Source organism: Entelurus aequoreus, linkage group LG08, assembly GCF_033978785.1.
Source record: "Entelurus aequoreus isolate RoL-2023_Sb linkage group LG08, RoL_Eaeq_v1.1, whole genome shotgun sequence".
Taxonomy (NCBI): Eukaryota; Metazoa; Chordata; class Actinopteri; order Syngnathiformes; family Syngnathidae; genus Entelurus; species Entelurus aequoreus.
Window position 1 is genome coordinate 5195083 of NC_084738.1, and position 26705 is coordinate 5221787.

The window sequence follows — 26705 nt, forward strand, 5'->3', positions numbered from 1 at the left end:
TAAAGTTTCCCTTGCGCACAAAAAACGTTTTATAAAGTTATAAAAAAAATTACAAAAATGTATATATTTTTTTATACAAGTTTCTGTAAAAAAAAAAAAAAAAAGTACAATTTTTTTTTTTTAGACATGTATCCCGTGCGCACGATAAAGTTTCCCGTGCGCACAAAAAACGTTTTATAAAGTTTTTTTTTTTTAAATTACAAAAATGTATTTTTTTTTTAGACATGTATCTGTAAAAAAAATATATATATATATATATATATATGATTTTTTTTTTTTAGACATGTATCTCGTGCGCACAAGAAACTTTTGCGCACGAGATACATGTTTAAAAAAAAATAATAATAATTTTTTTACAACTTTATAAAAAGTTTCTCGTGCGCACGAGATACATGTCTAAAAAAAATAATTTCTCCCATGTCCCTTTAGGGGCTCCGTAAGCTTCCAATCATTTCTACAACTCTTATTTTTTGTGATGTAGTGATTGGAGCACATACTTGTTGGTCACAACAAACATTCATGAAGTTTGGTTCTTTTATGAATTTATTATGAGTCTACTGAAAATGTGAGCAAATGTGCTGGGTCAAAAGTATACATACAGCAATGTTAATATTTGTCCCTTGGCAAGTTTACCTGCAATAAGGCGCTTTTGGTAGCCATCCACAAGCTTCTGCTTGACCACTTGACCACTGCTCTTGACAAAATTGGTGCAGTTCAGCTAAATGTGTTGCTTTTCTGACATGGACTTGTTTCTTCAGCATTGTCCTTGGGAAGGCCATTGTAAAACCTTCATTCTAGCCTGATTTAGCGATTCTTTTACCACTTTTGACGTGTGTTTGGGGTCATTGTCCTGATGGAACACCCGACTGCGCCCAAGACCCAACCTGATGATTTCAGGTTGTCCTGAAGAATTTGGAGGTAATCCTCCTTTTTCAATGTCCCATTTACTCTCTGTAAAGCAGTGGGTTTCAACCACTGTGCTGCGGCACACTAGTGTGTCGTGAGATATTGTCTGGTGTGCCGTGGGAGAAAATGTTATTTCACCTAATTGGGTTAAAAATATTTTTTGCAAACCAGTAATTATAATCCGCAAATAATGTGCCGTTGTGGAGTGCCTGTGCTGTCTAGAGCGCGGCAGAGTAACCGTGTAATACTCTTCCATATCAGTAGGTGGCAGCATCTTTGTAGATGTCTGGAACATGATTTGTCGTGATCACAATATGCAGACGACAGCGGGAGGCAGCGTGCAGGTAAAAAGGTGTCTAATGCTTAAACCAAAAATAAACAAAAGGCAAGTGCCGCTACGAAAAGGCATTGAAGCTATGCAAAACAAAACTAAACTGGCTGCAAAGTAAACAAAAACAGAATGCTGGACGACCGCAAAGACTTACAGCGTGTGGAGCAGCAGACGGCGTCCACAAAGTGCATCCGTACATGACATGACAATCAACAACAAAATAGGAAACACTACACACAGGAAAACACCGAATAAGTCACAGCGTGATGTGACAGGTTGTGACAGTACACCTACAACTGAGAGAACTACTTTTTACTGTCAACATCGGCAACTGACTTTCATGTTTTCTGCTGGTGGTGTGCCTCGGGATTTTTCCAATGAAAAAAATGTGTCTTGGCTCAAAAAAGGTTGAAAAACACTGATGTAAAGCAGCAGTTCCATTGGCAGCAAAACAGGCCCAGCGCATAATACTACCACCACCATGCTTGACGGTAGGTTTGGTGTTCCTGAGATTAAAGGCCTCACGTTTTCATCTCTAAACATTGCTGGGTGTTGTGGCCAAACAGCTCCATTTTTGTTTCATCTGACCACAGAACTTTTCTCCAGAAGGTCTCATCTTTGTCCATGTGATGTCAGACAAATGGCCTCCAAGGAATGAATGATCTATGATATCCCCCGGGATGATATTTTATTAGTATTAGAACTGGCCTGCTGTTGTTTTGCACGCACCAATACTCCCATCAGTGTTGGTGCTAGGGATTTTCAAAATGGGGTCCTAGGGACCCCATCAAGTCCTAAACATGGGGTCCCACTTTTTTTTCTTAAAATATATACATTATCCTGTTATATCTAACATTCTATATTGTTTTGGAAAAAGGTTGTCATAAACGTTACTTTAATTCATTAAAAAAAAAAAACAACACATTTTTATGCATATGTAAATGTATTCAGTTATAAACATTCATTCACTTTCTTCTTTCCTTCATTGTCTAAACTTTACTGCTGCCGTTATATTTTTCTATATTTTTATTGTAATATTTTCAGAATGCGTTTGTTCTATTTTTGGCCAAAGTAAGACAAAAGAAAACAATCTGAAGTTGTCTTTATTTTTGTTTTGTTTTAATGCCATGATTTGAGTAGTCCGGCCTGCCATGTGGCCCCTGAGCTAAAATGAGTTTTGACACCCCCGGCATAGATAATGCATGCAAGTGCTGCCCCCTGGTGTTCAAACACACACATTACACATGCATGTGATGCTCTTCAGAAGTGTTGTATATGACCTCAGAATTGGTTTTGTGTAGAGATGTCCGATAATATCGGCCTGCCGATATTATCAGCCGATATATGCGTTAAAATGTAATATCGGAAATGATCAGTATCGTTTTTTTTTGTTTATTTTTAAATTAAATCAACATAAAAAACACAAGATACACTTACAATTAGTGCACCAAGCCAAAAAACCTCCCTCCCCCATTTACACTCATTCACACAAAAGGGTTGTTTCTTTCTGTTATTAATATTCTGCTTCCTACATTATATATCAATATATATCAATACAGTCTGCAAGGGATACAGTCCGTAAGCACACATGATTGTGCGTGCTGCTGCTCCACTAATAGTACTAACCTTTAACAGCTAATTTTACTCATTTTCATTAATTACTAGTTTCTATGTAACTGTTTTTATATTGTTGTACTTTCTTTTCTATTCAAGAAAATGTTTTTAATTTATTTATCTTATTTTACTAATTTTTTAAAAAAGTACCTTATCTTCACCATACCTGGTTGTCCAAATTAGGCATAATAATGTGTTCATTCCACGACTGCATATATCGGTTGATATCGGTAATTAAAGAGTTGGACAATATCGGATATCGGCAAAAAGCCATTATCGGACATCTCTAGTTTGGTGTGCAAAAACGTAACAATGACCAGAAAAGTTGCATTTGGGTAACTTTGCACTTTTTAGTGACGAACTGAATGCAGGAGCAGAGTGACTATTTTGGCTTTGGGCTGCTCTTGAAATCCATCCAAAGGTAATGTTCATATTTATGTAACAATACTATGACCTTGAGCTAAGATTGCAAAAAGAAAAAAACTCTTTTTGCATTTTGGGTTCATGCATTTTTAAACCCGACAGACAAAATTGGAGTGATTATTTTGGCCTTGGCTGCACCTGCTGTGTTATTGACATAACAACATTAAGACATCAGGTTTAAACTGGTGACATCTGCAGTGATCATTTGGCCTTGGCGGAGGTCCACTGAGAGGTCTTGCTAATCACTGGCTAAGCCTTGATGTCAACTTTCAGGCAGGAAGTGGAAAGTTCCCAGCCCTTCCTCTTGTGTTCCTGCTCTTATCTGCGGGGGACGAGCAGACAGGGAAGAAGAAGAAGTAGAAGAAAAAAAGCGTCCATGTCTGTTTTCACTTCCCCTCTCTTGGCGAGTTCAGCTCAGTTGGCCTTGAATGGAGGAGCCTGAGGCCGGCGTGTACGACACCTGCCTGCTGCCCGCCCGCATGGAGGCCGCCTGCTGCGACACGGACGGGATGCCGCCCGGGCGGTAGTTGACGGGCGGCTCGGCGACGTGCTCGCGCTCCATGATGTTGGCCGCCTCGCCGTCCAGCTCCCGGATGTCCTCCTGGTAGAACCTCCCCCTTAGGCGCTTCATCTGAGGCAGCTCCACGCACGTTTCCATCAGCACCAACATCAGCAGCAGGCCCAGCAGCAGGTACACTGTGGACACACACACACGTCATGTGACCTTTACACACACACGTCATGTGACCTTTACACACACACGTCATGTGACCTTTATATACTACGTTATTATAAGTAAAAGTATATATTACATGTTATTATGAATGTTACTACATTACATATACACTTATATTACATATTATTATGAATGTTACTACATGACATATATACTTACATCATGTATATATTACATGTTATTATGAATGTTACCACATGACATATATACTTACATCATGTATATATTACATGTTATTATGAATGTTACTACATGACATATATACTTACATCATGTATATATTACATGTTATTATGAATGTTACTACATGACATATATACTTACATCATGTATATATTACATGTTATTATGAATGTTACTACATGACATATATACTTACATCATGTATATATTACATGTTATTATGAATGTTACCACATGACATATATACTTACATCATGTATATATTACATGTTATTATGAATGTTACTACATGACATATATACTTACATCATGTATATATTACATGTTATTATGAATGTTACTACATGACATATATGCTTACATCATGTATATATTACAAGTTATTATGGATGTTACTACATGACATATATACCTACATCATGTATATTTTACATGTTATTATGAATGTTACTACATGACATATATACTTACATCATGTATATATTACATGTTATTATGAATGTTACTACATGACATATATACTTACATCATGTATATATTACATGTTATTATGAATGTTACTACATGACATATATGCTTACATCATGTATATATTACAAGTTATTATGGATGTTACTACATGACATATATACTTACATCATGTATATATTACATGTTATTATGAATGTTACTACATGACATATATACTTACATCATGTATATATTACATGTTATTATGAATGTTACCACATGACATATATACTTACATCATGTATATATTACATGTTATTATGAATGTTACCACATGACATATATACTTACATCATGTATATATTACATGTTATTATGAATGTTACTACATGACATATATACTTACATCATGTATATATTACATGTTATTATGAATGTTACTACATGACATATATACTTACATCATGTATATATTACATGTTATTATGAATGTTACTACATGACATATATGCTTACATCATGTATATATTACAAGTTATTATGGATGTTACTACATGACATATATACCTACATCATGTATATTTTACATGTTATTATGAATGTTACTACATGACATATATACTTACATCATGTATATATTACATGTTATTATGAATGTTACTACATGACATATATACTTACATCATGTATATATTACATGTTATTATGAATGTTACTACATGACATATATACTTACATCATGTATATATTACATGTTATTATGAATGTTACTACATGACATATATACTTACATCATGTATATATAACATGTTATTATGAATGTTACTACATGACATATATACTTACATCATGTATATATTACATGTTATTATGAATGTTACCACATGACATATATACTTACATCATGTATATATTACATGTTATTATGAATGTTACTACATGACATATATACTTACATCATGTATATATGACATGTTATTATGAATGTTACTACATGACATATATACTTACATCATGTATATATTACATGTTATTATGAATGTTACTACATGACATATATACTTACATCATGTATATATTACATGTTATTATGAATGTTACTACATAGCACACACATCAAAACAAAAAAAATAACGTCATTTTCCATTGAGGGTTTATGATCATGACCTCTGCCAAGGCAAACTAAAGGCAATGCATAATGTTGATGTAAGACAGAGTTGCCTTTTACTGTTTACACAAATGCTAACATATGCTAACTTGTTTTTTTTTTGCCTCACTATTCTAGAAAAAAAAAAATATATATTTTAATTATTTTTTAAAGACTAATATTCTCATCTAAATTCATTTTTGAAAATATTGCATATTTAGTGTTTTTCTTCCCATAATCAAAAATGTTCTTTGTTTTTAGACTTGGTCGAACACCAATTTTTTACAACTTTCCGAAGGATGCGAGACCCGATCAGACTCACAAAGCTTTGTAAGGTAGCCACAGTTTGACCCTGGAACAGACTAACTTCATTAACTTTCTATGGGGCAATACTGGTGACATCTAGGAACATTAAAATATTACCTGTACTGTTAATAATCTTATATTTTAGCCACAATTTGACCCTGGAACAGACAAATTCCTTGTTATTTTAAACTTTAGAGTCCGACTACGGACAGCGTGGCGAAGTTGGGAGAGTGGCCGTGCCAGCAATCTTAGGGTTACTGGTTCAATCCCCACCTTCTACCATCCTCGTCACGTCCGTTGTGTCCTTGGGCAAGACACTTCACCTTTGCTCCTGATGGGTCCTGGTTAGCGCCTTGCATGGCAGCTCCCTCCATCAGTGTGTGAATGTGGAAATAGTTACAAAGCGCTTTGGGCTCCTTAAAAATGGGTAGAAAAGCGCTATACAAGTACAACCATTTACCATTTACGGTTACTAAAACTTGTATGATGACCAGGGTTTGACCCTGGAACAGACTAACTTCATTAACTCTCTATGGGGCAATACTGGTGACATCTAGGAACATTAAAATGTTACTTTAACATTACCTGTACTGTTAATAATCTTATATTTTAGCCACAATTTGACCCTGTAACAGACAAATTCCTTGTTATTTTAAACTTTGGAGTCCGACATTTCCACTACAGCCTTGGAAACGTTTCACTATGGTTACTAAAACATGTACGATGACCAGGGTTTGACCCTGGAACAGACTAACTTTCTATGGGGCAATGCTGGTGACATCAAGGAACATTAAAATGTTACATTAATATTACCTGTACTGTTAGTAATCTTATATTTTAGCCACAATTTGACCCTGGAACAGACAAATTCCTTGTTATTTTAAACTTTAGAGTCCGACTACGGTTACTAAAACTTGTATAATGACCAGGGTTTGACACTGGAACAGACTAACTTCATTAACTTTCTATGGGGCAATACTGGTGACATCTAGGAACATTAAAATGTTACTTTAATATTACCTGTACTGTTAATAATCTTATATTTTAGCCACAGTTTGACCCTGTAACAGACAAATTCCTTGTTATTTTAAACTTTGGAGTCTGACATTTCTACTATGCCTTGGAAACGTTTGACTACTGTTACTAAAGCTTGTACGATGACCAGGGTTTGACCCTGGAACAGACTAATACCACTTGAAAGGCTATGGGGGTGTTACCGGTGATGACCAGCTTGTAGACGTGGCGGTGTGGGCTGTCCTCTTTGTCGTGCCTCTCCCCTGGCACGTAGTCTCCCAGACCGATGGTCGTCAAGGAGATGAAGCAGAAGTAGAGCGACTCCAGAAAGTTCCAGTCCTCCTCCAGGGCCCAGAAGATCCAGGCGGGGATGATGAGCACCAGCATGGCCACCGCCGCGGCCAGGACGGCGGCGTGGCCCACGGCGAACCTGGACCTGGACACGGCCCACCTGCGGGGGAAGTAGGAGAGGGGTCGGCGGGTCACCAGGATCATGATCCTCTGCACCATGGCGGAGAGCAAGAAGAGGGTGACGGGGATGCCCACGATGGAGTAGAAGATGCAGAACGCCTTTCCTTCGTCGGACAGAGGAACGGTATGACCGTAACCTGCACACACATGACACTTATTAGTCTGTAAGTCCCTCACTTGTACCTCAGACATGACACCATGTTTACATTCTAACTTACAAAGATGTTTGACTAGCACTTCTTGGATTGGGTCCAGAAATAAGTACCTTGAAAGTACTCTCAATCCATCACACCTGGACTGGTGTTTCCCCCAGAAAATGTGTTAGTTAAGGTGGTGTCTCTCCAGGGTGAAGGAGGGTGGGTGCGTGTAAGGAACAGCATAACTCGGCCTGTCGCCATCACGTCTCCACAGCCTGGGGGGGGGCAATAGACTACAGACTGTGGTGAAGTAGGCCGGCTTCGTCGCGTGAAGAAGCCTACAGTTTTTGGTTGTGTTTTCCGCTCCATACGCTGGATGGCGATACACTATACACTACCGTTCAAAAGTTTGGGGTCACCCAAACAATTTAGTGTTCGAGCCTTCATTTCTAAGAACAAGAATAGACTGTGGAGTTTCAGATGAAAGTTCTCTTTTTCTGGCCATTTTGAGCGTTTAATTGACCCCACAAATGTGATGCTCCAGAAAGTCAATCTGCTCAAAGGAAGGTCCGTTTTGTAGCTTCTGTAACGAGCTAAAGTGTTTTCAGATGTGTGAACATGATTGCACAAGGGTTTTCTAATCATCAATTAGCCTTCTGAGCCAATGAGCAAACACATTGCACCATTAGAACACTGGAGTGATAGTTGCTGGAAATGGGCCTCTATACACCTATGTAGATATTGCACCAAAAAGCAGACATTTGCAGCTAGAATAGTCATTTACCACATTAGCAATGTATAGAGCAGGGGTCACCAACGCGGTGCCCGCGGGCACCAGGTAGCCCGTAAGGACCAGATGAGTAGCCCGCTGGCCTGTTCTAAAAATAGCTCAAATAGCAGCACTTACCAGTGAGCTGCCTCTATTTTTTAAATTTTATTTATTTACTAGCAAGCTGGTCTCGCTTTGCCCGACATTTTTAATTCTAAGAGACAAAACTCAAATAGAGTTTGAAAATCCAAGAAAATATTTTAAAGACTTGGTCTTCAGCTTTAACGACGCCCTGCGCGACACCATTGATATTGTAGCACCGCTAAAGCAAAAAAGGGCCCCTAAAAGGCGCACCCCATGGTTTACAGAAGAAACTAAAGCCCATAAATTATCATGTAGAAAGCTGGAACGCAAATGGCGTGCGACTAAACTTGAGGTTTTCCATCAAGCATGGAGTGATAGTTTAATAACTTATAAACGCATGCTTACCTTAGCTAAAGCTAAATATTACTCAAATCTCATCCACCTCAACAAAAATGATCCTAAATTTCTGTTTAGTACAGTAGCATCGCTAACCCAACAAGGGACTCCTCCCAGTAGCTCCACCCACTCAGCAGATGACTTTATGAATTTCTTTAATAAGAACATTGAAGTCATTAGAAAAGAGATTAAAGACAACGCATCTCAGCTACAACTGGGCTCTATTAACACAAATATGACTGTATATACGACGGACATTGCCCTCCAAAATAGTTTCTCTCTCTTTGATGAAATAACATTGGAGGAATTGTTAAAATGTGTAAATGGGACAAAACAAACAACATGTTTACTTGACCCAATTCCTGGGAAACTTATCAAGGAGCTTTTTGTATTATTAGGTCCATCAGTGTTAAATATTATAAACTTATCACTTTCCTCCGGCACTGTTCCCCTAGCATTCAAAAAAGCGGTTATTCATCCTCTGCTCAAAAGACCTAACCTCGATCCTGACCTCATGGTGAACTACCGGCCGGTGTCCCACCTACCGTTTATCTCGAAAATTCTCGAAAAAATTGTCGCACAGCAGCTAAATGAACACTTAGTGACTAACAATCTCTGTGAACCTTTTCAATCCGGTTTCAGGGCAAATCACTCTACGGAGACAGCCCTCGCAAAAATGACTAATGATCTATTGCTAACGATGGATTCTGATGCGTCATCTATGTTGCTGCTTCTTGATCTTAGCGCCGCTTTCGATACTGTTGATCATAATATTTTATTAGAGCGTATCAAAACACGTATTGGTATGTCAGACTTAGCCTTGTCTTGGTTTAACTCTTATCTTACTGACAGGATGCAGTGCGTCTCCCATAACAATGTGACCTCGGACTATGTCAAGGTAACGTGCGGAGTTCCCCAGGGTTCGGTTCTTGGCCCTGCACTCTTTAGTATTTACATGCTGCCGCTGGGTGACATCATACGCAAGTACGGTGTTAGCTTTCACTGTTATGCTGATGACACTCAACTCTACATGCCCCTAAAGCTGACCAACACGCCGGACTGTAGTCAGCTGGAGGCGTGTCTTAATGAAATTAAACAATGGATGTCCGCTAACTTTTTGCAACTCAACGCTAAGAAAAGGGAAATGCTGATTATCGGTCCTGCTAGACACCAACATCTATTTAATAATACCACCTTAACATTTGACAACCAAACAATTAAACAAGGAGACTCGGTAAAGAATCTGGGTATTATCTTCGACCCAACTCTCTCGTTTGAGTCACACATTAAGAGTGTTACTAAAACGGCCTTCTTTCATCTCCGTAATATCGCTAAAATTCGTTCCATCTTGTCCACAAGCGATGCTGAGATCATTATTCATGCGTTCGTTACATCTCGTCTCGATTACTGTAACGTATTATTTTCGGGCCTCCCTATGTCTAGCATTAAAAGATTACAGATGGTACAAAATGCGGCTGCTAGACTTTTGACAAGAACAAGAAAGTTTGATCATATTACGCCTATACTGTATATACCTATACATACACCTATATACAGGTATATAACTATACTGTATATACCTATACATACACCTATATACAGGTATATAACTATACTGTATATACCTATACATACACCTATATACAGGTATATAACTATACTGTATATACCTATACATACACCTATATACAGGTATATAACTATACTGTATATACCTATACATACACCTATATACAGGTATATAACTATACTGTATATACCTATACATACACCTATATACAGGTATATAACTATACTGTATATACCTATACATACACCTATATACAGGTATATAACTATACTGGCTCACTTGCACTGGCTTCCTGTGCACCTAAGATGCGACTTTAAGGTTTTACTACTTACGTATAAAATACTACACGGTCAAGCTCCTGCCTATCTTGCTGATTGTATTGTACCATATGTCCCGGCAAGAAATCTGCGTTCAAAGAACTCCGGCTTATTAGTGATTCCCAGAGCCAAAAAAAAGTCTGCGGGCTATAGAGCGTTTTCTATTCGGGCTCCAGTACTCTGGAATGCCCTCCCGGTAACAGTTAGAGATGCTACCTCAGTAGAAGCATTTAAGTCTCATCTTAAAACTCATTTGTATAATCTAGCCTTTAAATAGACTCCCTTTTTAGACCAGTTGATCTGCCGTTTCTTTTCTTTTCTTTTCTACTCTGCTCCGGGGTGGACCGCTAGCCTGTCCATCAGATGGGGACATCTCTACGCTGCTGACCCGTCTCCGCTCGGGATGGTTCCCGCTGGCCCCACCATGGACTGGACTTTCGCTGATGTGTTGGACTTTCACAATATTATGTCAGACCCACTCGACACCGAGGATGTCGTTGTGGCTTGTACAGCCCTTTGAGACACTTGTGATTTAGGGCTATATAAATAAACATTGATTGATTGATTGACCTTTTAGATTCCTTCCTCTTCTTTCCTGACAATTTAAATCAATGTTCAAGTAAATGTATTTTTTTTATTGTAAAGAATAATAAATACATTTTAATTTAATTCTTCATTTTAGCTTCTGTTTTTTCGACAAAGAATATTTGTGAAATATTTCTTCAAACTTATTATGATTAAAATTCAAAAAAAATATTCTGGCAAATCTAGAAAATGTGTAGAATCAAATTTAAATCTTATTTCAAAGTCTTTTGAATTTCTTTTAAAATTTTTGTTCTGGAAAATCTAGAAGAAATAATGATTTGTCTTTGTTAGAAATATAGCTTGGTCCAATTTGTTATATATTCTAACAAAGTGTAGATTGGATTTTAACCTATTTAATCAAAATTCTAAAATTATCTTAACCAGGAAAAATTACTAATTATGTTCCATAAATTATTTTTTTAAGTGTTTCTCTTCTTTTTTTCGGTTGAATTTTAAAGAGTCGAAATTGAAGATAAACTATGTTTCAAAATTTAATTGTCATTTTGTTCGTGTTTTCTCCTCTTTTAAACCGTTCAATTAAGTGTAAATATCATTAATTATTAATAATAACAGAGTCAAAGGTAAATTGAGCAAATTGGCTATTTCTGGCAATTTATTGAAGTGTGTATCAAACTGGTAGCCCTTCGCATTAATCACTACCCAAGAAGTAGCTCTTGCTTTCAAAAAGGTTGGTGACCCCTGTTTTAGAGTGTATTTCTGTAAAGTTAAGACTAGTTTAAAGTTATCTTCATTGAAAAGTACAGTGCTTTTCCTTCAAAAATAAGGACATTTACATGTGACCCCAAACTTTTGAACGGTAGTGTATATATCAATATTTTTCCCGTAAAGTAAAAACAATACACAAAACAGTCCTAGTTACCTGAGATACTAAGTATGTCATTATTATGACTTAGTAATTTAATAAGTCAAAATATGACAAAATAATCACAAAAAATGACTTAAGTCAAATTAATGACTTACTGTAAGTAAGCGTTTGCAATAAGAGTTTGAAAAAAAGAGTTAAAAGTGGGGCCACATATGCTCAACTCATCAGGCTTAATTTATTACAGCATTTGGGAAGCCTGTAATTGATTTTTACTATATACACTAGCGTTCAAAAGTTTGGGGTCACATGTAAAATGTCCTTATTTTTGAAGGAAAAGCACTGTACTTTTCAATGAAGATAACTTTAAACTAGTCTTAACTTTACAGAAATACACTCTATACATTGCTAATGTGCTAAATGACTATTCTAGCTGCAAATGTCTGCTTTTTGGTGCAATATCTACATAGGTGTATAGAGGCCCATTTCCAGCAACTATCACTCCAGTGTTCTAATGGTACAATGTGTTTGCTCATTGGCTCAGAAGGCTAATTGATGATTAGAAAACCCTTGTGCAATCATGTTCACACATCTGAAAACACTTTAGCTCGTTACAGAAGCTACAAAACTGACCTTTGAGCAGATTGAGTTTCTGGAGCATCACATTTGTGGGCTCAATTAAACGCTCAAAATGGCCAGAAAAAGAAAACTTTCATCTGAAACTCGACAGTCTATTCTTGTTCTTAGAAATGAAGGCTAGTCCACTAAATTGTTTGGGTGACCCCAAACTTTTGAACGGTAGTGTACATGTTATATTTGTATCAACATGTGATAGCAGGGACCCTGCCATTCAAAACTAGGCTGCTGCATTACTAATGATGAATGTAACTATAGCTGAAAAAATAGTACAGTAGCAATAGAAGAGACTATTCATCCCTGAACACCATGGAGTTCATGTAGGCTTTATGATGCAGTTACATTATTATATCAACTATCAGAGACAGAAACTCTTCATTTAACATAATGTCCTTTTTTGCTGCTTCAACACAGCTCAATCAACACAGAAAAAGGTCAAGTGAAATAACTTAGTTGTTAACTGTAGGTCAGTAAGGCTTGTCTTTCTCTCAGACACACAGGGCTTTGCTGTCCGTAACACACACACACACACCGCACAGTGATAGTCATACTACACTACACTTTGACAGTCACACTACACTTAATGATAGTGACACTACATTTTATGATAGTCACAGTACACTTTGATAGTCACACTACACTTTGACAGTCAGACTACACTTTGGATAGTGACACTACATATTATGATGGTGCTACTACACTTAATGACAGTGACACTACACTTTACGATAGTGACACTACATATTATGATGGTGCTAATACACTTAATGACAGTGACACTACACTTTACGATCGTGACACTACATATTATGATGGTGCTAATACACTTAATGACAGTGACACTACACTTTATGATAGTGACACTACATATTATGATGGTGCTACTACACTTAATGACAGTGACACTACACTTTATGATAGTGACACTACATATTATGATGGTGCTACTACACTTAATGACAGTGACACTACACTTTATGATAGTGACACTACATATTATGATGGTGCTACTACACTTAATGACAGTGACACTACACTTTATGATAGTGACACTACATATTATGGCAGGAAGACTACACCTGATAATAAATCAAGGTGTATTTGTGTAATACCACACAACATTACAACGGTGCACAAAGTGCTTTACAGGACAAAGAAGTTAAAAAGCAAGTAAAAACATTTAAATAAGTCCGTTTTAACTAGTATGTTTTTAGTTGAGATTTAAAAGCTTTTAGCTCCGTGATGGCTCACAACTCAGGACTGGAGCCCGCAGTGCCTCAGACTGGAAGTCTCTGCAGAGAGTGGTGAGGACGGCGGAAAAGATCATCAGGACTACTCTTCCTCCTATCCAGGAAATCGCAAAAAGCCGCTGCCTGACCAGGGCTCAGAAAATCTGCAGAGACTCCTCCCACCCCCACCAAGGACTGTTTTCACTGCTGAACTCTAGAAAGAGGTTCCACAGCCTCCAGTGTTTCCCACACATTCATTTATTTGTGGCGGCCCGCCACGAAAGAATTACGTCCACCACAAATAAAAAATTAAAAAAAATATTTATTTATTTTTTGTCCTGTCCAGCTTCTCAGGCAAATCATATAGTTGATGTAGATGCCCATATAGGCTGTTCACATTTACTTTACAAAAGAGAAGTGTAGGATACTTCTCTTGTTGCCTTATTTGTATTTGACCACTACTGTTTTCTGTTTATTTCTTACTGACTGTGGCAGGACACCTCTGCCTCTGTTTCACTTTATGTTGCTGGTAAATAATATGCTTGTAGTAGTAGGCTAAAGTTAAATTATTTAGTATGCACTAATTAAAGGGGCAGAGCTTTAAGAGACATTTTAGCTTTTATATTTTATAAAGATATATTTTTTGTAAGAACCACAATTAATAAATATATTTCAGTGAATAACTTATTGTTCAAATCTGTATATAAATATGTACATAAAGTGTTGTAATTATATTGTAAAATGGATGGATGGATGGACGTTTAAAACAAAACTGTTATTATTAATTAGTAAGTATACATTTTTTGAGCAAATCATATCATTGTAGTAAATCATGCAAATTACTCGATGATGTCATGGTGTCCACGCCCATAGCCACGCCCCCACCGCCACAGGTATCTTGGCAGTTTATGGGAAACACTGGCCTAGGTAGCAGAACCTCCAGGTTCTGTAACAGCTTCTTCCCTCAGGCCGTAAGACTCTTGAACACTTCATAATAATCCCCTCAATTCCCCCCAAAAATGGATGAACTGGCTGGAATATAAAGACAATATAACATACATCCATAAACGTGGATGCATATGCAAAAGTGCAATATATTTATCTGTACTATTTATCTATATCTGCACCTTATTGCTCTTTATCCTGCACTATCCTGAGCTGATGCAACAAAATGTCGTTCTTATCTGTCCTGAAAAGTTCAAATTTGAATGAGAATAAAAAGGAAGTCTAAGTTCCATAACTGGGGTGCAAATGCGGCAAAAGAACGATCAACCCATTTTTAAACTCTCGTCCTTGGTACTTCCAAAGATGATTCCTGGGTGGCAAATATCTGCCAAGTATGCTGGGGCCAGACCATGGATGTACTTAAAACCAATAGAAGGATTTTAAATATATTGTAAAACACACTGGGAGTAAATGGGGTCATTCGGGCATGTTTTGGAGCATTTTGTACTAACTCAAAACTGATGTAGTCCACTCTAAAGACCATTACAGTCCTCAACTGATCAAAGCATGAATGGCTTTTTCAAGGTCTGCCCTCTGCAGAAAAGTCACTTTTTGTCAAAAGCCTCAGCTGGAAAAACAACAACCTGCTCTAACCACAACGTTCATTTGTTTGTCACATTTAAGGTCGCTTCAGAAAGTGCCTGTGCAGGTTATATTCCTTTCAGACGGTTTACTTATTTACAAAGTAAACACAGCAGCTTCCACACTGCACTCTCAATAAATGCATTAATCTGCCCTCGCTGCTCGTTTGCAGCGTGTGCAGCTGGACAGATAGTTAACAAGTTTAGTTGATGATTGATGTTCCTTCTTTTGAATGATTTTTCTTCCTTAGCTTTATTTCTTTATACGTCTTTGTAAGACTGAAAATATAAACATTACAAAAGTCTAACGTCCATTGTGTTATTTTGCATAAATAAGGTCCATTGTGTACGTTTCATGAATAAAACAGAAGGTTTAGTGTTAATGCACACAGCAAACATTGCATACCGTATTTCCTTGAATTGGCACCGGGAATATGGTATTCGCATGCCTAGAATTACAGCCGGGTCAAACCCGTTTCGCAAAATAATTAGCGCATGCTTGGCACTTCCGCCGGGTCAAACATGAGTCATTAAATGACTCCCGCCTCCTGGTGGTAGAGGGCGCTAGTGATCCTTCTTGCGACTGCTGGTACTGCAGAAGAAGACAACACCAGCAAGAGTGTGCAGCCATTGTTTTACCATGGAGGATTACATATCTAAAATAAAACAGTTTTCTAAAGTGGACTTTCAATGGAAGCAGGAGGTAATACTTAAAAAGAAGATCTCCATCGAGACAGAGAGACTTTTAAAACTGAAGGAAGACTTCTATATCGATGCTTTTCTTCAAAAGGAGCTGGCATGGACTCATTTATACCTACAGGTAAGACCATAACGTTTTTTTAATTAAATGTGCTTTTCATGATAAGGTAAGCGCCGGAGTGAGAAGAGGTTTTAAAATAATTAGCGCATGCATGGCAATCTCGCCTGCTTTTGGTAAACGCAGGGGTGAGAAGAGGTTTTAAATTAATTAGCGCCCCTGCGGCTATTCAAGGAAATACGGTACATGTAGTTGTACACAATTAAACCTAAAGGTGTAGCTTTATCGCCCTCTGCCGGTCAGATTCAGCGCTACATGTATTTCACCAGTTTTAATCGACAGTAAGAATACAAAAAACATCAAAGTCAGCAATTGTCCATACATTCTTACTTTGCTGTCCAGTCTGATTTTTGCCATTTATTTAAAAAATTTTCAGAGTTGATAGTGCCATCTTCCTCTACTAACTCACTGCTGCTTCATTGTGACACACATGCTTTGCTGTTGCCCCCTGCGGGGTGACGGGAGTACTGCATTCATGAGCAACCCCAGTTTGAATGGTTTCATCAAGCCTATTTGGGTGTTAGGCGGGCCAAGGCCGGATGTTGACGCTACACTGTATGATAGTCACGTTACACTGTATGATAGTGACATGTAACTATGATAGTTACGCTACACTGTATGATAGTGACATGTAACTATGATAGTTACGCTACACTGTGTGATAGTGTCGCTTCACTTTATGATAGTGACACTACACTGTATGATAGTGACATTAAACTATGATAGTTACGCTACAGTTTATGATAGTGACACTACAGTTTATGATAGTAATACTACACTGCATGATAGTGACACTACGCTGTATGATAGTGGCACTACACTGTATGATAGTAACACTATAGTTTGATAGTGACGCTACACTGTATGATAGTGACACTACACTGTATGATAGTGACATTAAACTATGACAGTGACGCTACAGTTTATGATAGTGACACTACACTGACTGATAGTAATACTACACTGTATGATAGTGACAGTACACTGTATGATAGTGGCACTACACTGTATGATAGTGACACTACACTGACTGATAGTAATACTACACTGTATGATAGTGACACTACACTGTATGATAGTGACATTAAACTATGATAGTGACGCTACAGTTTATGATAGTGACACTACACTGACTGATAGTAATACTACACTAGGATAGTGACACTACACTGTATGATAGTGACACTACACTGTATGATAGTGACATTAAACTATGATAGTGACACTACACTGTATGATAGTGGCACTACACTGTATGATAGTGACACTACACTGTATGATAGTGACATTAAACTATGATAGTGACGCTACAGTTTATGATAGTGACACTACACTGACTGATAGTAATACTACACTGTATGATAGTGACACTACACTGACTGATAGTAATACTACACTGTATGATAGTGACAGTACACTGTATGATAGTGACACTACACTGTATGATAGTAATACTTCACTGTATGATAGTGACACTACAGTTTATGATAGTGACACTACATTATGATAGTAATACTACACTGTATGATAGTAATACTGCACTGTATGACAGTGACGCTACAGTTTATGATAGTGACACTACACTGACTGATAGTAATACTACACTGTATGATAGTGACACTACACTGACTGATAGTAATACTACACTGTATGATAGTGACACTACACTGTATGATAGTGACACTACACTGTATGATAGTAATACTACACTGTATGATAGTAATACTGCACTGTATGACAGTGACGCTATAGTTTATGATAGTGACACTACACTGACTGATAGTAATACTACACTGTATGATAGTGACACTACAGTTTATGATAGTGACACTACATTATGATAGTAATACTACACTGTATGATAGTGACACTACACTGTATGATAGTGGATCTACACTGTATGATAGTCACACTACACTGTATGATAGTGACATTACATCTTATTAATTGAATTCTGGTTGAAGTCAATTAGTGTATTAATATGTGTGTGTGGATTACAGAAATCGATGCAAATGGACTTCTGGATGAGAGTCTATTTGCCTTCATCCAGGGAGTATAAAACTCCTTTCACACAAAAAAGGCAAACAAAATCCAATGGACCAGCCTGGGAATGTGTCCCTTGTTGGCAACCTTAGTTGTTCCTGTGTGGCAGCCTTAATAGTTCTGCTTTTGCAGCCTACATACTCTGTAAAAAAGTACTCTTTGTCAAAAATGACCCATATTGTGTTTATACTTAAAGGGGAACTGCACTTCATCCTCTGTATATTCAGCTTCAAAATAGATAAGGTAGTCAATCCTCATTGGTCCAAAAATAGCTATCTTCGTCTTCTATTACCAAGTGTGCCATGATTAGAACACAAGTTTCAGCAATGCTTAAAATGACCAAAATACGTTAAATATTGTATACATTACATATTGTTATGAATGTGTCTGTTACTACATTATATATAAACTTGCAGTGTGTATATAAAACGTTGGAGGGTTTTGAAGCTACAACCGGGACTCCCATTACACGCACCTTTCAAGCCTTTTTTTAAAATCATCTTTAGAATCTTAAAAAAAGACGTGTTCTTGTCTCTCATAATGATTGTGAGCGATAGGCATAATAAAATAAAACAAGTGCACTTCCCCTTTCCAATTGCATGTTTACACTAACCTCAGGGGTACAATGTGTTAGACTTAGACAAACTTTAATGATCCACAAAGGAAATTGTTCCACACAGTAGCTCTGTTACAAAGGATGGAAAGTGTAAGGATGGAAAGAATAATGCAGGTATAAAGTAGACTAAAAATGTACCGTAGTAGCAATATAAAAAAAATATAACTAGTAATATTTACATATTATATATACAGTATATTATGGAGCCCCTAAAGGACATGGGGGGAAAAAAAAATTATAATTTTTTGGTATTATTTAGACATGTATCTCGTGCGCACGAGAAACTATCTTGTGCACAGAAGAATCTTTTTATAATGTTATAAAAAATAAATGTTATAATTTTTTTTTTAGACATGTATCTAGTGCGCACGAGAAAGTAATATATATATATATATATATTTTTTTATAACTATAAAAAGTGTCTCGTGCGCACAAGATGTATCTCGTGCGCACGAGATACATGTCTAAATATATATCTCGTGCACGAGAAAGTTATAAAAAAATATATATATATTTTTAATAACTATAAAAAGTGTCTCTTGTGCACAAGATAGTTTCTCGTGCGCACGAGATACATGTCTGAAAAAAAAAATCCCCCATGTCCCTTTAGGGGGCTCTGTAGTATGATATATACTGATATATTTTTTATATGATATATACAATTTATAACAATTACCATGTACAATATTACAGCATAAAATAGAGAGTAGATCCAGCAGAAAATATATATTATAAACAAAGTGTTGTTACTGTACATCCAATAATTATTCCTCACTATTGTACAATTTAGTACTTTTAACAGACAACTATTAACATTACGTGTGTGCCTTTTTAGGACTTACTCTAAGTCGGCAACCCAAAATGTTGAAAGAGCCATATTGGAGCAAAAATACAAAAACAAATCTGTCTGGAGCCGCAAAAAATTAAAAGCCATATTACATGTGTCATGAGATATACATTTAATTAAGAGGACTTAAAGGAAACTAAATGAGCTCAAATATAGCTACAAATGAGGTATAATGATGCAATATGTACATATAGCTAGCCTAAATAGCATGTTAGCATCGATTAGCTTGCAGTCATGCAGTGACCAAATATGTCTGTCTAGCACTCCACACAAGTCAATAACATCAACAAAACTCACCTTTGTGCACTCACGCACAACGTTAAAAGTGTGGTGGACAAAATGAGACAGAAAAAGAAGTGGCATAAAACACGTCCTAGAAAGTCGGAGAAAGTTGTACATGTAAACAAACTATACGGTGAGTTCAAGGACCGCCAAAATTAGTAGGACAAAACGGCGCTTGCCAAATACTCGAATCAGTGAAGCATGTTTAATATAAACAATGTGATTTATAACTATTAGGGAGGTTTGTGTCACGTTTGTCCTCCTACAGAAACCATACTAAACAAAAAAATCGATTTTTTTTTCCCCCTCATCTTTTTCCATTCTTCATACATTTTTGAAAAATCTCCAGAGAGCCACTAGGGCGGCGCTAAAGAGCCGCGGGTTGCCGACCCCCGCTCTAAGTGTTACTGTCATTTATTTGTAATAGTCAGGCGATTCCAACCAACTTCCGGTTTTCATTTGTTTTGCAGCGGAAATTCCTTATATGGTCAATCTCTTATTAGCGCCTGTGTCTAGTTAGTTTCGCCCGGAAAGTGATGCCGTAAGCGGGCCTAAAAGAGTCCTCTCCCCCCGGGGGACTGACCTGTGGTGGTGAGCACGGTGCTGGTGAAGAACAAGGAGGACATGAAGTCCCAGTTCCGTTGGCTGCTTCCTCCCAGGACGGACACGCCGTAGTTGTTGGCCTCCAAGGCGCGGGCCAGCAGCGCCTGGAGGTCCTCCTCCGACACGCAGGTGTTGTTGCGGATGAAGTCCCGCTGGGAGGCCTCCAGCTCGGCCCGCAGCTCCACCTCGTAGGGCAGCTCGATGGCGGAGAAGACCCCGGCGCCGACGAGCAGGTAGACGAGGTAGGCGACCACCAACACCGCGAAGTTAAACGTCGACTGTTGACGCGCGGTGAAGCAGACCTCCATGGCCGCCCTTTTTTTAACTTTTAAATGACCGATAAAGATGTGAGAACGCGGACTAACACGGGCGGTTTACCGGCGTCGTCTTCTTCCGCCTTTCGCCTGGAGGCGGTGACGTCATTCACCTGAACAGGTGGGTCTAGGTGGTTTAAAAAAAAAATATATATATATATATATATCCGCCATTTAACAATTTAAAAGTGAACATTTTCATATTCTTCGCTTGCTTTTAATTAAATATTACAACTTTTTTTTTTAAATGTTATTGCTGTTTAAATCACAGACACGCCTCCAACGTCAACTGGCTTGACTGGTTTGTGAACAAAAAAAAGTATGTAACATATTCTATTAATCAGTCACACCTGCACAAGCCTACATTTATATTTATATTTATATTTATACGGCTCTAAAAGTGGATTATTAACACCGTGTGAGTGTCACGTAGACCACTAGAGGGCAGTAGAGACGGCGTTAACAGTCACCGGCCACTTCATTAGGTACAACATTTTTCCACTGGGGGGGGGCCACACTGAAAAATGAAATAATCCTTGGGCCATTTTGATATTTTTTCCTTTTCAAAGCCAATACCATTGGCGTTGTTAGGGCTACTTTCGGGGGGCTCAAGCCCCCCTAAAATGTTCTTAAGCCCCCCTAAATAATTTGGTGTTTAAAAAAAAAAAATTCAATTTTTTATTTTTTTTTAATTTTTTTACAAATACATGCCGACATATTTATTATAAAGTGGCCCGAATATGAGTTTCAATAAATAATCATATAACCTGTCATTATTCACTCAGTTTCCCCTCACTTCATAGCGTAAGGTAGAGAGCCCCTTTAGTGCGTCGCTATCCAATCCATTCCACTTGTTCATATAGAAAATGCCCACATCACTCAAAATCCAGTCCGCATTTTCTCTGCGACCTTGCTTGCGGTCCTTGGACTTGTTCATATAGAAAATGCCCACATCACTCAAAATCCAGTCCGCATTTTCTCTGCGACCTTGCTTGCGGTCCTTGGACTTGTTCATATAGAAAATGCCCACATCACTCAAAATCCAGTCCGCATTTTCTCTGCGACCTTGCTTGCGGTCCTTGGACTTGTTCATATAGAAAATGCCCACATCACTCAAAATCCAGTCCACATTTTCTCTGCAACTTTGCTTGCGGTCCTTGGACTTGTTCATATAGAAAATGCCCGCATCACTCAAAATCCAGTCCGCATTTTCTCTGCGACCTTGCTTGCGGTCCTTGGACTTGTTCATATAGAAAATGCCCACATCACTCAAAATCCAGTCCGCATTTTCTCTGCAACTTTGCTTGCGGTCCTGTAGGTTAGATTAATTTCTAAGTCTTTGTTAGCCGTTTGTGAAGTTTTGTGCTCGTGCGCTACGTTCGCTCGCATCCTGTGCATCTCCTGGGGGCTAAGCCCCCCCTGTCCTTAAAAGCTAGTGACGCCCCTGGCCAATACAATATTTATTGTAACCATTTGGGCTCCCCTCAATTTTTGGTTTGTTTGTTTGAGACTTTTATTAGTAGGTTGCACAGTACAGTACATATTCCGTACAATTGACCACTAAATGGTAACACCCGAATTAAGTTTTTCAACTTGTTTAAGTCGGGGTCCACTTAAATTGATTCATGATACAGATATATACTATCAGATATATACTATCATCATAATACAGTCATCACACAAGATAATCATCAGAGTATATACATTGAATTATTTACAATCCAGGGTGTGGGATGTCTTTGATGGTAGCTAATAGGTCCAGATTCATCCATGGTTCAGAGCGGGCTTGGATCCTGACTGTTCTCACGGGAGCCATGTCATTTGGAGCCATGTCATTTGGCATCTTTAGGAACTGTTAAAGGTCCCGGGGACCCAAAGGGGTAGTCACACATAATAATGTTTTTTACTTTCAACGCTTAAATATCTATAGATCAACTTCATGTCAACCTGTTGCCATAAAATATAGTTTTATGTCTCATGCCTCTTTTGTCCTAAAAAAAAATGTAATGGCAAAATATGCAAAATTTCCCCCAAAACATTTTTCAAAGTGGAATATTTGATTTGAAATGATTTGAACCTTAAATAAAGTCAATAACTCATAACAACATTGCTTTTTGTTTTTATTTTTTTGAACAATGATAGTTTGAAAAAAATCAGACTAAAGGTCATTAGGGCTCCTTTCAGTTTTCTTGAACATTAAAGGTCCCGGGGACCCGAAAGGGTCTTAGTCATTTAAGTGTTAAAAACAAGTCCAATGTTATTTTTTTATTTTTTTTTTACTTTAAACGCTAAAATATCTATAGCTCAACTTCAGATCTATCTGTTGATATAATGTTTAAATGTGTTTGTTTTATACATTTTTGTCAAAAGAAAACCCTGTTTTTAGGGCAAAAACACAGAACATGCAATATTTTCTTGCCCAAAATATTCAAAGTGGAATATTTGATGTGAAGTAATTTGAGCTTTAAATAGGTCAGTAATTCATAACAACATTGCTTCTGATTCATTATTATTTTTTGAACAATGACAGTTTAAAAAAAAAAAAATCAGACTATATGTCATTAGGGCTCCCTTCAGTTTTGGTGAATGTTAAAGGTCCCGGGGACCCAAAAGGGTCTTTCTTAGTCAATAAAATGTTAACAATTCCTTTTTTTTTCTTTCTTTTTTTTACACTTTAAACACAAAAATATATATAGCTCAACTTCAGATATATCCATTGATATATATATATATATTTATTTTATTTATTTATTCATATATACATTTATATATATATATATGTATATCATTTATTGATTTATTTTTTTTAACAATTAAAGTTTAATCATAGTAAAGGTCATTAGGGTTCAGTTTTGGTGAAGGTTAAAGGTCACAGGGACCCAAAAGGGTCTTAGACATTAAAGTGTTAAAAAGAAGTTCGATGTTTTTTTTTTTTTTTACTTTAAACGCTAAAATATCTATAGCTCAACTTCAGATCTACCCATTGATATATATATATATATATTTATTTATTTATTTATATATATATATATATATATATATATATATATATATATATATATATATATATATATATATATATATATATATTTTTTTTTTTATTTTTTATTTTTTTATTTTTTTTAAATTTATTATTGTATATCATTGTTTTTTTAATTTATTTTTTAACAATTAAAGTTTAGAAAACAAATCAGACTAAAGGTCATTAGGGCTCCCTTCAGTTTTGGTGAAGGTTAAAGGTCACAGGGACCCAAAAGGGTCTTAGACATTAAAGTGTTAAAAACAAGTCCGATGTTTTTTGTTTTTTTACTTTAAACGCTAAAATATCTATAGCTCAACTTCAGATCTACCCATTGATATATATATATATATATATATATATTTATTTATTTATTTATTTATTTATTTATATATATATATATATATATATATATATATATATATATATATATATATATATATATATATATATATATATATATATATATATATATATATAATTATTATTATTGTATATCATTGTTTTTTTAATTTATTTTTTAACAATTAAAGTTTAGAAAACAAATCAGACTAAAGGTCATTAAGGCTCCCTTCAGTTTTGCTGAACATTAAAGGTCACAGGGACCCAAAAGGGTCTTAGTCATTAATGTATTAAAAACTTTACTTTAAATGCTAAAATATCTATGGATCAACTTTAGATCAATTTGTTGAAATAACGTAAAAACATTTTTTTGGTTTTATACCATTTTTGTCAAAGAAAACCCTGTTTTTGGGGCAAAAAGAATATGCAATATTTTCTCGCCCAAAATATTCAAAGTCAAATATTAGGTGAAGCAATTGGAGCCTTAAATAGGTGAATAATTCACAACATTGCTTTTGATTCATTATTATATTTGAACAATGACACTTTAAAAAAAAAATCAGATAAAAGGTCTCAGGGATCCAAAAGACCCCCACGCATAAAAGTGTTAAAAATAGGTTATTATATCCTATATAATATTTTTAGTTACAACGCTTAAATCTCTAGATCAACTTCAGATATATTCCTTGATTATATATTTATATATATATATATATATTTTGGAATATATATATGACACAAAGCATGGCAGCTTTGTGTCATTAGTGTCAATATTGCAACGTGTTCTCATTACATTTCACCGGTTTGCTGTTTTATTCCACTTTTTATGTTTTTTAGTGTTACAATAATTATGTGTAAGTTATCACACAACTCTTATGCTTAAAGGCCGTTGCTGTAGTTATTATCAATTGTGCTGAAGTTGTACTTTTCTATCTGTGCAAAGGCACACAACTTGCAATCTTGGATTGCAGTCATCTCTTATCAGTGTTTGTGTCCAGAACATCGAGTACCGTGACGCAGACAAAGCAGAGACGGGGCGATATCACGAGTGTCAGCACATTTCCATTTCTGAATAATCCTATATTGGTGAAAGGACCCCCCTTCCTTCAGAAGCAGCCTCAGTGATGTAACCAGGGACCTCCCAAATAAGTAGAGGAGCACGTGGGACTGTACCTTAGAGCGTGGTGGGAGATTGTAACTGAGTGTGCAGCCCCAAACGTCTCTCCTCATTGAGCCAATTTGAACTCTGTCTCTGCATGATTCCTTGCCTCTTGTCTGTTTAATAGATGTCATCAGTGTTTGAACCTGACATCTAGTATTTTTAAAATGGGGGCCGGTAAAGAAATAGCTGACCCCCAAGCCGCAATTTGGACATCTTCAATACAAGATCTAATACAAAGTAACATGTTTTTTCTAATAGTTGAGCTAAAAACAAGCAGCTCTCATTGTTTTAAATTAATACTTTTAATTGTTTTTATATAGTTTATAAATAATGTAGCATCTATCTAATTGCATTCTCCAATCCTTTCGACAGTCCTGCTCAACTTGAGTATTATTGTATTTGTAAATGTAGTTTTAATGTAACTTAACACAGTTGGGGGCCTCCATTAATCCCCCAGCAATGATTTGATTCATAGAAAGTATTTTGTAGCGTTTCCATCTCCCCGAAAACTCTTGTTTCCTCTCTCACTGCAGGAAGTAAACATCAGTCCAACTGGCCTATTACACACCAGAGAAATTAGCCCAATTGTGGACCTCCCCTTAGGTTGTGCGGGTGTACCTAATAAAATGTCCATGTCTACATGTAGAAAATGTGGTAATGAATAATAATTCATCACCTTTAGTGGCTATGAAGCCTTAAAAAGCAGATTTAAAAATGAAGAGGACGGTGGTGGTTTTTTTTAGTAGTCTAGACCAGTGTTTTTCAACCTTTTTTGAGCCAAGGCACATTTTTGTCATTGAAAAAATGCTGAGGCACACCACCAGCAGAAAACATAAAAACATTAAACTCAGCAGCTGATATTGACAATAAAAAGTTGTTCTCGCAAGTTTTAGATAAGAATTCAAACCATAACCAACCATGCACGACTATAGCTCTTGTCTCAAAGT

The 26705-nt window shown here is 36.7% G+C and overlaps 1 protein-coding gene across 1 annotated transcript; it reads right to left on the bottom strand.

The window, feature by feature from the left end:
* Positions 1-563: 563 nt before the first annotated feature.
* LOC133655334 (potassium channel subfamily K member 1-like) lies at positions 564-21477 on the bottom strand. The gene is made up of 3 exons (XM_062055375.1): positions 20902-21477; positions 7314-7718; positions 564-3970 (listed from the first exon to the last, which is right to left on the bottom strand). The coding sequence occupies exons 1-3, from the start codon at positions 21227-21229 to the stop codon at positions 3684-3686; spliced, it is 1020 nt and encodes a 339-aa protein (XP_061911359.1). The 5' UTR covers positions 21230-21477; the 3' UTR covers positions 564-3683.
* Positions 21478-26705: the final 5228 nt, after the last annotated feature.